Here is a 13,855-nt window from a genome sequence, read left to right as displayed (position 1 = left end):
ACACTTCATATAAATATCCTTATTTTTCAAGCAAAGTCGGAAATGTGATCTTATAAAATTGGCTTGAATCTCTAGATTTAGCTGGTTCCAAATAATATTTGTCCCTTAACCAGGGCATGTACTGATAAGATGTTACCAGTCCCAACTTGGCTGATCTCCCTCATTTATCTTCACATCTGACTCCTATTGAACATCGGTGGTTGAAATTCTAAGCTTATATGGGGTGTGTAATGGAAACTGGTCAAACTCAGGAAGGGAAAAAAAATCTAGGTCTTAGAAAAGATACTAATTAAGTCAAGATGCACAGGAGGATAAAGAGACAAGATCTGATTATTTGGCTCTATTCACTCAATCACTTTTTAAGCAATTACTCTTATCTCTATGCCTAATTATTTTACCTATAAGGTAGGCAGGTTTTAAGCAAGGCTTTTTAGGAAAGCTAAGGGACAAAGCATTCTGAACAAATACTTTTCTAAGCATTCTAAGATAGTACCATTTATGCCAGAAAATGACAAGCATAAGTGATTTTACTCAAAAACAAAGAAATCATGAAAACACCACAAAACAGCAGTTATAAGCAGCCACTCACTACACACTATAAACTAGGCAAAAGCATCCAAGTGCAAAACTTTCATCTTCTGAATTTACAACCAATCAGATAAAGATTACTCTCAACTCCCTTTAAAGAATTAATCAGGGGCTGCGATTGTAGCTCAGTGGTAGAGCATTTACCTAGCCATGTGTGAGGCACTGGGTTTGATTCTCAGCACCGCATACAAAGAAATAAAAAAAAAATAAAGGTCCATCAACAACTTAAAAAAAAAAATTACTCAACCAGAAAGCAACATTTATTCTCTTTACCTGGACGTCTGATGGCAGGATCAGGATCAAGGGTCTTTTTTAAATATTCTGTTAGTGTTTGCAGATTTGCATCACTGAGCTCCATTGCTATAGAATCTAAAAAAAAAAAAAATGAAGTATGGTAATTGGTTACTTAGGGACACAGTGATTTACATATATGAAGCTTTTCATATGTGGATTTTCTCTCTGAAAGTCATGCATTTGTTTTCAATAAGGGCTATAAATAAGCCTGACTCAACTAAGACAAAAATTCAGAAGATGGGCTCTTAAAAAAACAAGTGATAAAATTCTGAGATAAGTGAGAACAAACATTCCATAACCAATAAGTTTACATGATTTAACACTATTTAAAAAGTCCAGTAAAGGGTGAAAAATTACTCTCAAGCAATGGTTTTAATAAGTCCACAGCAAGAAATTAACATTTTTCTTTAGTTTGAGACAGTTCTGCTTTGTTGCCCAGGCTGGTACTAAATTTCTGAACTCAAGTGATTCTTCTACTTCAGCTTCCCAAATAGCTGGGGCTATAAGCACACCTTCATCCCCAGTTGCAAAATTAAAATTTTAAGCAGAAACCAGGTGCATAGTTGTAAACCCAGCTACTCAGGAAGATGAGGCAGGGGGGTCTCAGGTTCGAGGCCAGCCTTGGCCAACTTATTGAGACCCTGGGTTCTGAACAAACAAAAAAGGCAGTGAATAAAGATCTGATAAAAAGTTCCGAGATTAAAGAAGGTAGAATACATTCCTTTATGTACAACATGCAATGACAAGTACTCACTACAAACTACATGCCAAAAATTTACATTTAGGGAGATAATTCTAAAGCCCAGAAGATGACAAGTTGTGATTATGATTTTAAAAATTAGAAAAATTTTTTTTCTTAAAGCTTAAAACAAAAATCACAAAATATGCTTATGATTGACCAAAATTTTCAAATAATCTTACTAATTTTAAGCTAAATAAATGGCCTATGTAACTATAAGTGATAAAATAGGATAGAAATACCCACATAAATCAAGAGATTGATCATACAGCATGAAGACTATAATTAATAGTAATACATTGTATAGTGGAAAATTACTGAGTAGGTTTCAAGCATTCTTACCACACACACAGATGGGACTGGGTAAAGGTTTCCCGAGGACACATGAGGTCTTGGGTTTGATTCACAGCACCAGAAAGGGGTGGGGTACGGTGGGGTAACATCTATTAATTAGCTTGATTGAGGCATTCTATAAATGTATATACATTTCAAAATATTCTGTTACACACCATAATATCTATAATTTTGTCAATTAAAAAGAGAAAAATACATGTAGAAAAGAACCATCCACACAGATTACAAGTGTCATTTGTGCCATGCACATTATTACATACTAACCAAAAATCCTGGAAATGGGGCAGGGGATGTGGCTCAAGCGGTAGCACGCTTGCCTGGCGCTTGCCTGGCATGTGTGCGGCCCGGGTTCGACCCTCAGCACCACATACAAACAAAGATGTTGTGTCCGCCAAAAACTTAAAAATAAATATTAAAATTCTCTCTTCTCTCTTTAAAAAAAAAAAAAATCCTGGAAATGTTTACAACAGAGCTTTGTGGTCTTTGAGTTGTTGGTGAGAATTAAAGTGCAAAACTAGAGACTTTTAGACAAGGCAGTGTTCTAAAATTGGTCTGTAGTACACAACTAAAAAATTTGCTAAAACTCATTAAATGGTATACTTAAAAAAGTTTACAGAATGTAAATTATAAATAAATGCAATAAAACTATTTAGAAAACTCAATGTATGTTTAAAACCCATTAGGCAGCTTTCAGATACACAGCTACATGTAGCTGGCAAGAAAACTGGGAAAATGTAGCCTTTTCAGGGAAACCAAGTACCAAAACAACCTGAGGCTTCTATGACAAAGGAAAAAAAATACATAATTCATGTAAAATGGAAAAAAGTCAAGGATGCCATCATTCAAATTATGTCATCAGCCAGCTGCAATGGTGCACACCTATAATCCCAGCGGCTCTGGAGGCTGAGACAGGAGGATCTCAAGTTCAAAGCCAGCCTCTGCAAAAGCAAGGCACCAAGCAACTCTGTCTCTAAATAAAATACAAAATAGGGATAGGGATGTGTCTCAGTGGCGGAGTGCCCCTGAGTTCAATCCCAGGTACCCCCCCAATTACATATATAAAAAATGTACCAAAACAACAACAAAAACAAACCTACACTCTCAAATGTAAACAGTTTGAACACGTATGTGATGAATACAGGAAATTTTTATTCTCTTCAAATTTCTCCTCTAATGTCCTACAATTATCTATATGTATTATATATTTATAGTCACAAAGTTTAAAAATTTTATTTTAGTTTTTAAATGTCATTCAAATTCCTACCCTTCATACTAGCTGGGAAGACAAGATACAACTGAAATGCCAAGTACAGGCCTATGATCCCTTTTTGCAATCTTTTTTTTTTTTTAGTTGTCAATGGACCTTCATTTTATTTATATGTGGTGCTGAGAACTGAACCCAGTGCCTCACATATGCTAGGCAAGCACTCTACCACTGTGCCACAACCCCAGACCCCCTTTTTTGCAATCTTGAAGTGCAAAAAAAAAAAAAAAAAAAAAAAAAAAATCAATAAATTGGAAGGTTTTGTTTCTTTTTTACAAGTATTTGGCAAACTCATTTGCCAGCATAACCTGGCCTAAACTGCCTGAAACTACAATTTTTGTTTATCTCACTTATCATGTAAATTTGTTTTACTAAAGAAATACTAACAAGGGGTAGGGGTGTGAGTCAATGGTAGACCCCTTCCCTGCGTAGAAGGCCCTGGGTTCCACCCCCCAGCATTACAATAAAAAACAAAAAACAACTATTTGTGTCTGATTGCAAGCTATTGTCCTAAGCCCCACTAGGGATGTCACACAATCTACACTATGTGCATACAAAAAAATTATTAATTACGGGACATATCTGTCCCCTGAAGTGTCAAATGAATCCCACAGACAGCATCTCAAGTACTAGGAGGTGAAGAAGAAAGTCACTGGAGTGAGGCTATCCAGGATCTAAGTCTTGAGCTGAATCTTGAAGATCTTCAGATTTAGAGAGGCAAAACAGAAAGAGGACCCATCTCACAAAATAAATAGTGTAAAGGAAGAAACAGGAAGAGAGGAATAGTGGACAAGGAGAATAAGATCAGATCATGGAGGGTTCTCAATACTTGGATGAAGAGTTTCAGGACAGTATACAACAGGAAGCCACTGAAAGTTTTTTTTTTAAGATCTTTTTTTTTTTAGTTGTAGTTGAACACAATACCATTTATTTATTTATTTTTAATGTGGTGCTGGTGATTGAACCCAGGGCCTCGCACATGCTAGGCAAGCGCTCTACCGCTGAGCCACAACCCCAGTCACCCCACTGAAGTTTTTTTTTAAAAGAAAGTGTAGCATAGGAACTCTGGGCTGGTAATGGTCTACAGGATGGAGTCAAAGGAAGGGAATTAGAGAATATTATAAAGCAGGGAGGCTTTATAATATGTTTTTCATCATTTACTTCACATAATCATTTTATATAACATAAAATGAAACTCAGGTTTAACTTACTTGCCCCCTAGTCACACAGTTAATAGTCAGACATGGTGGCACACACCTGTAATCCCAGGAGGCTGAGTTGATCACAAATTTGAGGTGACCTCAGCAACTTAGGGAAAGCTGGTCTCAAATTAAAAAATAAAAAGAGCTGGGGTTGCAGCTCAGTGGTTAAGGGCACCAGGATTCAATCCATAGTAACAAAACAAAACAACAACAACAAAATCCAGATGTAAATCAGTCTGACTCTAAATGTTTTCCCTCAGTCTACTACCCAAGGCTACCTCTTTAAGTGGAAATAATGAGAAGATTAAATGAGGGTAGAAGCTCAGAGAAAACAATAGAAAGGCCGATGTGAAAAGAGGGCAGCCAGAGAAGAGGGAAACAAGTAGTCAAAGAACAGTATTGTTTTGAATAGCACTGTTACAAGGTCAGGGGACTTCATCTTGAAACAAACAAAAAAAGCTAAAAAAAAAAAAAAAAAAAATAAGGGAAGGGTCACATATAATGCAGTGCATGAGCATGCACAATGCAGGCTGTTCAGCAGCCAGAAACCAAGACCTTCTAAGGACAATTATCTTTTTGAAACTATCCGTATTCTCTTTACTTCAGTCCTTCCCCTAATTACAATTTTTTTTTTTTAATCACAAGGGAAACCAAGAAGATCGAGTGATTTAAGGCTCCATCAAGCTGAGTACAGTAGTCCACGTCTTTAATCAAGACATTCAGGCAGTTGAGGCCTCCAGGAGGATCACAAGTTTGAGCCCAACCTCAGCAATTTAGCAATGCCCTAGGCAACTTAGTGAGACCCTGTCTCAATTAAAAAGGGGGGGAGGGCACCTAGGGATGTAGCTCAGTGGTTAAGCACCCCTGGGTTCAACCCCTGGTATAATCCTCCCACATACACACAAAAGGATTCCACCACCTAGCTGTTCCCTCTGCTTGACTCAGAGCAAACCCTCTCAGTGTAAGCATCAAGTCCCAATCAACCACACATACAATATATTGAGATGACCTTTTCTTGTTTTTTGTATCAAAAGTTTGGAAAATGCTACCTATTATATCCTGCCACCCTCTGGATATTCACAACACAAAGCACTTCAAAGGGGCTGGGGATGTGGCTCAAGCGGTAGCGCACGGTAGCGCACTTGCCTGGCATGCCTGTGGCCCGAGTTTGATTCCCAGCACCACATACAAACAAAGATATTGTGTCCACCGAAAACTAAAAAGTAAACATTAAAAAAAAAAGCACTTTAAAGGATTCAAGAACTCAGTAAGGTACAATTTACATCATTTAATCCAGTTTCTCCCGTTTCTTGGCCATACAATCCCTTTCCTATGGAACACACTTCGGAAAATAATGATTTAGTGAATCCATTTTCTTTTTTCCTTTTTTTTTTTTTTTTTTGCAGCCTCGGGGAATGAACCCAGGGCTTTACACATACTAGGAAGGCACTGTAAAACTGAGCTACGTGACCTTTCTAAATTTTATTTTGGGAGTGTCTCACTACATTACTGAGTCTGGCCTTAAAGTTTTGATCCTCCTGCCTCAGCCTCTCTAGTAACTGAGATTAGATGAATGTAGTCTCACCACTGCAAGGTCCCATTTCTTTTTTTTTTTTTGGCATTGAAATGCTGAATCTGTTATGAAATCATGAAAATTTGCCGTTGCCAACCAAAATCATCTACAACAGTGTGCCTGGGTGCTTTAAAAAAACTTCTGGCCTTTCTTTGCTTTGCCTTACACAAATTTATTCTACCTTTGAGATTCATGCAAGGGAGCATGATAGAAATGGGGGAGACGGGGTAGGGCACTCATGGTGCTGTATGCCTATAATCCTAGTGGCTTGGGAAGCTGATGCAGGAGGATTACAAATTCAAAACCAGCCTCAGCAACTTAGTGAGGCCCTAAAAAACTTGGCCAGACCCTGTCTCAAAATACAAAATTAAAAAAAGGTCTAGGGATGTAGCTCAATGTTTGAGCATACCTGGGTTCAATCCCTGGTACCAAAAAAAAAAAAAAAAAAAAAAAAAAAAAAAAAAAAAAAAAAAACACCACCAACAACAACAAAAAAGACCTCGGGGTGGGAAGAGCATGTACAGATTAATTAGATCTGAGTTTTTAAATAAACCTGCATTTCTTTAACTTTCCTAATTATGTTCTTCTAGCACTTGTACATTTCCCAATTAAAATTTCTTAGATAACTCATAATTACTTGTATTAAAAATCCCAACTCAATTCTATGGCAATGTCTATGCAATCTGACGTCAACTTCTTCTTTTACCTTCTTCCTAGTTCTTGCTATGTTCCAATCACAACAGCCTCTCAAATCAGCCCAAACAGTTCTTATCTCTAATAATGCTGTTTCTACTTGACAGTGGGCACCATTTAGCTCACAGCTCACTACCAACTCTTCAAAAAGGCCTTCTCACTTCATTCCCACTTGAAATCATCATTGACTTGTTGTCTCTTGCACACACCAGACTATAAACAAATGCCATAGGCAGGGCTTGGCATGCTTTTTGACTCAGTTCACCCATGTCCTTTGCATTGCCTAGTAGGCAGCAGATACTTGGTGAGCCTTTGTCACATGAATCGTCAAGGCACCCAACTAAAACCTGAGTTCCCAATCAAAATGAATTCCAAACTTCTTAAACTGCCTACAAAGTCTCTGACAATCAATTATTAGCAGCCTCATCATAATATAGAAACTCAGTTACACCTGCCAGATGAACAGGTAACTACCTTATCTTCAGTGATTATTTCTATTCATTTAAAAGTGCTTCCAGAAGTGAATTCTGAGATTTTTCCGTATTACTGTTCACACACTTTTGTTTCAGGCTCTGCACTCACTAGACCCTCCCAGGGACAGCTCTGCCCCTAAAAAACTACATGGCTCACCGTCCACTTTATTCAGGTCTCTTTTCAAAAGCCATCTTTTCTGAGATGCCTCTCAGGACCATCCACCTTAGTCACTCTCCATCTCCTACTCTATTTCCCAGGTAAATATTTTTTTTTTGGGGGGGGGGAGGGTGTGCCAGGGATTGAACTCAGGGGGCACTCAACCGCTGAGCTACATCTCCAACCCTATTTTGTATTTTTATTTAGAGACAGGGTCTCAAAAAAAAAAGCACCTTGCTTTGCTGAGGCTGGCTTTGAACTCACAATCCTCCTGCCTCAGCCTCCGGAGCTGCTGGGATTACAGGTGTATGCTACCAAGCCTGGCTTATTTCCCAGGTAAATTTTACTGGATATATTTTGTTTTCTTACATACCATGCTTCTCCCTCCACTAGACTATAACTCCATGACAGTAAGGACTTTTTTTGTGTTTGCTCACTGTTCTCTCTAGGGAGCTTACAACAGTAATGGGCGCCTACCACTTATTTGCTGTACTATTTAAAAAATCTAGAAACCCTTGACTGACTTTTGCATCAAAGTATCATTAATCTTCATATTTATTCTGGTCAACTGACAAGGGGTAAAAACACTGATTCTAAAACCATCCAACAGAATAACACCTAAAATGACAAATTTTGAGATATAAAGGTGGGCCTATTTTTAAAAACTGGGGCATGGGCTGGGAAGTAGCTCTTGCCTCACATGTAGAAGGCCTTAGGTTGGGGGGGGGTAAGGGGTGGGGGAGATGCAGATGACTAAACAAAAAAAAAACCCCACCTGGGGTATAATATAAATATGAATGCTACAACCACTAAAAGTTAAAGTACTACATAGGTTCTAGAATCATAATGTTAAAGGACTAAAATTTGTCAACAAACCCTTTCTATGTAATCTCCTAAGCAACTTAATGAGACCCTGTCTCAATTTTAAAAAAAACGGGGGGGGGGGGGCACCTAGGGATGTAGCTCAGTGGTTAAGCACATAAAATCAAACATAGGTTGAGCATCCCTATCGAAAAATTCTGAAGTCGTAAAGGCTCTAAAATCTCATATCTTGGAGCAGATCGGATTTTGGATTTTTGGACAGGGATGCTCAACTTGGTGAAACCTATGCAAATATTCCAAAATCCAAAAAAATTCCGAAACTGGAGACATTTCTTGTTCCAAGTATTTCAGATAAGGATGCTAAATCTGTAGTTAGCTTAATTCTGATTTAAGAAAGTATGACAAATCAAGAGAATTTTAGGGAACGCTTCAGTTATTCACAATATATCACCAAGACCAAGATTTAATTAAGTTAATCCTATTTGCCCACAGATGAAGGTACTTTTGACACTTCAAAATATTAGCAATATATAGTGTTGATATAAAAATACTCATATGGGGAGTGGGGGTGCATGCCTGGAATCCCAGCAGCTTGGGAGGCTGAGGCAGGAGGATCGTGAGTTCAAAGCCAGCCTCAGCAAAAGTGAGATGCGAAGCAACTCAGTGAGACCTTTTCACTAAATAAAATACAAAATAGGGCTGGGGATGTGGCTCAGTGGTTAAGTGACCCCGAGTTCAATCCCTGTTAACAACCCCTCCCCCAAAACAAAACAAAAAACCCCACTCATATTAAAAATGTAAAAATTTACTTCATCAGAACATGATAGTTTACTTTCTCCATGGATCTTTGGAAATCCCTACCAATTAAAAAATAAAAAAACAGGTACCATAACAATTTCATTATGATAAATTTATCCAAATCCCAAATTCTTCTTGTTGAATGAATGGTTAGGCCTCTTCCTACAGGCCCACAATTATAAAGATTTTGTGAATAAAAGAAAAAGTCTTGGTATCCTTCTCACAAAAAAGTAGATCAAGATGTGTGCCCTTCCCTTGAATTATTTCCTTCACACCACAGAAGAATTCCTGAGGCCTTACATCTTGAGAGAATGAAAGAGATCTAACAAATGAAAACTATCTGGTACACATAACACATGAGCGTGTGCACGTGCATGCACACACACACATACCACCTCAACCTATCCCTCTGTTTAAATCACTGTAATCCCGGGCTGGGGATGTGGCTCAAGCATGCGTGTGGCCCAGGTTCGATCCTCAGCACCACATACAAACAAAGATGTTGTGTCCCTGAAAACTAACAAAAATAAATATTAAAATTCTCTCTTTAAAATAAATAAATAAATCACTGTAATCCACCATGTGAAAATCAATTCTAAACTTCTTAAACTGCCTACAAAGTCCTATATAATGTGGTTCCTGGATAATTCTCCATTTTTGACACAGCACTATAGCAACCTGAATGTTCCTAAAAAAAAAAATCCCAATATTCCAAGCCCATTTCCATCCTAGAGCTTTTGCACTTTGTATTCCCTGCCTGGAAAGTTCAGTTCCCTCACCTTTCCCTGAATGATCTCCATTCCAAATGTCACCTCCTCAGAGAGGCCTTCTTTACCTATCACATCATTCTGTCACTTGTCACTATCTGAAATCACCTAATTTATTCCTGTCCCCTCCACATAAAAGCTCCAAGAGATGGGTGTTCATTTTTGTTTTTTCCACTGTATTTGTATTCCCAGAGACTAAGTGGTTGTTTAATAAAGTTATAAAATGAGTAAAGAATTGCTCTCCCATTCATCCAATTCAGAATAGGAATTGGTTTCTCCTTCCCAGACCCCAGCTGATACAAATCCCAATAAGCACAAAAGAATTCCCTTGTATTGATGAAAAGAAGGGAAAGATAAAAGGTCATTAGCAGTAAAAGATTTACTCAAGAGCCCCAGGAATTATGGGGAGAAAAAACACGTGGGGGGGCGCCACAAAAAAAAAAAAAAAAAAAGTCAAAGATGAGAAAAAGAGTAAACGGTCCCCTTCTGTTCATCCATGGAAGAGTGATGCCTCTGCATCTTCCTTGTGGCAAGCATATGTGGGATGCAGCAGTAAGCACGACGAGACAAGACCACCAAAGAGCTTACATCCTAGCAATTAAGAAAGACAAGAAACAAGTAAATAATAACCAAATGTAGATAAAGTAAATGCAGTGAAGTAAATAAAAGTAGGTAATGTTCATGTATAGTCGAGGAAAAAGATTCTTATGTGAGTGGATCAGGGGAGGCCTAGGGTGAAGGAAACGTAAAGGAAGGGGAACCAGCCTTGCAAGATCTGATGTTGGCAATTTCCAAGCAACTGAAAGCACCTGCAAATCTTCTAAGGTTGGGATGAGGTGGGAATACTTTAGAAAAGTCAGGTCAGTGTAGCTCCAATTGCTAAGGAAAAGAAAAAGAGACGGGGGTAGCGGTGGACCACGGCGAGCTCAGGCAGGACCCGAATGAACCGCGTAAATAATAGCGGTCCCTTCAAAGCCGCTTTCCTAGGTACCTGTTATCCACACCACTTTGCAGGTAAGGAAACGGAGGTTCGGGAGATGAAGTGACCAAGTTACACGCCAAGGGAGAGGCTAAGCGTGGAGCGAGCCCAGGCTCCACAAGACGCGGGAATGCCATGTTACTGAGCAGTTATGTGCTGCTCCAAGCGCAAGGACTAGAGTTTAATCCTCACAAACAACTCAGCGAAGGGACATCGCAATGCCCCGTCCACTGCCGGGAAGAACGAAGCACAGCGTGACTAAAGAAGGGTAAGCTCCGGGCCTCTGCAGCGCCCGGAAGGGACGACCGAGCAGCGCCGGAACCCACTCAACCCGAGCCTGGGCAGGCCTCTCCGCGCATATCCCGCTCACGCTGCGGGCCGGCGCGCCGAGAACCGACGCAGTGGCGCCACCAATCAGGGGCGGCCTTCCCGTGCGGCGAGGCGGCGGGGCAACCAATCAGCGCGGCGCCAGAGGGGAAGGGGCGGGCACTCCGGCGGCCCACGTTAGGCCGCGCCTCAGCCGCCCTCGCCCCTCTCAGGCCCCGCGCCCGCCGGACCTGGCTGGAGACTAGAAGCCTCGGGATGCTAGGAAGCTGTCTAGGCAGGCGCAGCCCTGGCCTGAGTGCGCGGCCCGAGGTACAGGCCTCCATTCCGCTCTTGCCCGAAGGCACGGACCCCAGTTCCCAGGGCTCAGGAAGTGCCGGGAGCGCCTCATCCCTCCCTCAGCGGGCTCCCAGAGCCACCCCGCTATGCCATGCAGGTCTCGCGCCTCACCTCGTAGGGATACGGTGACACAGGAGGGAATCCCAGCCGCGGACTGTAGCCGGCAATACCCACTCCCGCCGCTGCTCCGCCTCACATTCAAACCCTGGCAAAATGGCGCGGCGGCGAAGCGGTACCCAAAGCGCATGCGCGAGCGGCGCCCAGACAGGGGGCGAGGCCAAGAGTGCGCCGGCCCCTCCCGTGCGCCAAAGGCCAATCGCTCTGTGGCTCTGTTTTTTGCGCTGACGTCACAGGTGACATTGCCCTTTGGCCGTGACCGCTCTAATGGATTTCCCCGTCTCAGTGTTATGAAACGAACGCAGATTCAGATTCAGCGAGTGGTTGCTGGACTGTGTGACCTACTTTGATGTCAGACTGGACACGTAGTAGAGCTCGGGTAACTGCCACGTTCGTGCACGAAGCAAAGCGGACGGAGGAACTCCCCGCCCCTCGTGGGGCTTCTGTTTTAAAGGGAGAAATGTAATAAATGAATTAAGAATTCCGTATCTTAGTAAGTGCTGTAAGAAGAAAATTTAGAAAACCAGATGGTATGATAGTATGATAAGCAGTGACTTGAAAGGTAAATGGGATGATCAGAGAAGCCCCTCTCCCCCAACAAAAGAAATTGACCTGACTTTCAACAAGGAGAGGGGCTCCAAGGTCAGCCTGGCAAACTTGAACTTCCAGGAGGATGAGAACAGAGGCTCTGAGGCAGAATGACCTAGGCTGGGAGGGCCTTAATGGAGTTAGAGAAGCCAGCAGGGGCCAGGTGATGTAGGTCTGATAAGACCAGGTCTTAAGTGCATCCATTACAGAACAAGGACCACATTTATATTTTTAAAGGCCTGACATTGCTGTGTAGGAGAATGAACTGCATGGGGGAAAGGCTTGAAGCAGAGAGGCCAGTAAGGAGTTGGAGGCATCCAGGAGAGCAATAGGATGGCCAGGATCAGGGTGAGTAATGGTGCATAGGAAATAATAGGTTGGGTTTTAGAGATGGAGCCCAGGAGGATCCAGTGATAACACCGAGAGTGTGCATGGTGGTGGTGGGGGGGGGGACAGGGACCAGTCCTCAGTTTGCCTACCTCTCCTTCCTCCCCTAGCAGACCCAGCTGCCTCCACTCAGAGCCCATCCTTTGGAATTAATAGCTTACTACTGATAGACCCAACCTGATCTTTTCTTAAAATTGGGAGCCATCTCTCCACAAACCATGAAAAGCTAATTTTGGCTTTACTATAAACTACTGCAAATTCTGAACCTGCTTGGAATGCCTGCCTATGCCTTGAACTCACCCATGCCTGGCTCTCTGACCAGACAGCAGCCCTCTCTAAAACTTAAGTGATGCCTCACAAATCTTGGCCTTCCCTGGCCAGATACTGACCCTCTCTGAGGCTCTAATGACCTTCATAAATTCTGATGTTGGGGCCAGCAAAAATGTAAACTACCATTAGTGTTATGCTCCTCAGAGTTCTGTTATCTGTAACCCCCCTTCGTGAAACTTTCTGGGCTATAAAGCTGGGCTACAGGAAAGCTGGGGTGCTGTCTTGTTCCCGCGGTTTTGGGTGGGAGAGGCAGCCCGGCCGGTCGAAATAATAAGCTTGCTTTAATTTGATTTTAATTGGAGTCAGTGGTCTTTTCTTGCGTCCTGGTCTAACAGCTACTCCAGAGACTGAAAGGCACCCGTTTGGTCATATTTGATAAAATAAATAGTACAAGAACACAAAGGTATATTGGTACCCTGGTTACAAAAACATAAATCCAATATCTGAATAAAAATGTAAAATGTTGCTTAGCTTGAGTGAAGAGGTTATGTATGTATATGGTATTTTATTATTTATTATTTATCTGAAATTCACATTAGATAGGACATCCTATACTTATCTAGCAGGTAAGCAGGATGGCTACATTACATCATTGTATTTTCTTCATGGTACTTATTACTCTCTGAAATTAATTGTCCCTTTATTTATTGTTTCCTCCCCCAACCCGCCTAAGGACTATTCAAGAAAGGGGCTTATAAATCTTATTTATAGCTGTCCCCCAGCATCTAACACAAAAAGTAACTTCAATAAATATTTGTTGGGTGTTGAATGAAATGTGTATAAATAGGTGCAGTCCATTGAGATACATTTTTAAGACATCGGTGAAAGATATATTTTCTACAAGCAGTTGTGTTTGTGTGTGTGTGTGTGTGTGTGTGTGTGTGTGTGTGTGTGGTGTTGGGAAATTGAACTCGGGGCCTTGTAAAGGAAATCCTCTACCACTGAGCTATGTCCCCAAACCACAATCATCTTAATCATACTAAACTGCTTTCCTGGAATATTCTCCTCTAGTCCTGTGGATAATGAATCTGGCATCTATTGTTTTCCATCTCTGAGATCCAATCACA

General features: G+C 41.2%; 1 protein-coding gene across 1 annotated transcript in view; it reads right to left on the bottom strand.

Moving 5' to 3' along the window:
• The window catches only part of CSE1L (chromosome segregation 1 like), a 43,812-nt gene extending 32,127 nt beyond the window's left edge, over positions 1 to 11,685 (bottom strand). Inside the window, exons 1-2 of the mRNA XM_081291757.1 lie at positions 11,478 to 11,685; positions 862 to 957 (exon numbers count right to left, since the gene is read on the bottom strand). Coding sequence (XP_081147883.1) covers positions 862 to 957; positions 11,478 to 11,613 — 232 coding nt within the window. The 5' untranslated portion in view covers positions 11,614 to 11,685. The remainder of the gene's footprint in view (positions 1 to 861; positions 958 to 11,477) is intronic.
• Between the last annotated feature and the right edge of the window lie 2,170 nt (positions 11,686 to 13,855).

This window comes from Spermophilus citellus (genome assembly GCF_964194105.1).
Source record: "Spermophilus citellus genome assembly, chromosome: 4".
In the NCBI taxonomy this organism is placed as follows: domain Eukaryota; kingdom Metazoa; phylum Chordata; class Mammalia; order Rodentia; family Sciuridae; genus Spermophilus; species Spermophilus citellus.
Note: the sequence above shows the minus strand (reverse complement) of the source record. Positions and strands in the feature narration are given on the sequence as shown.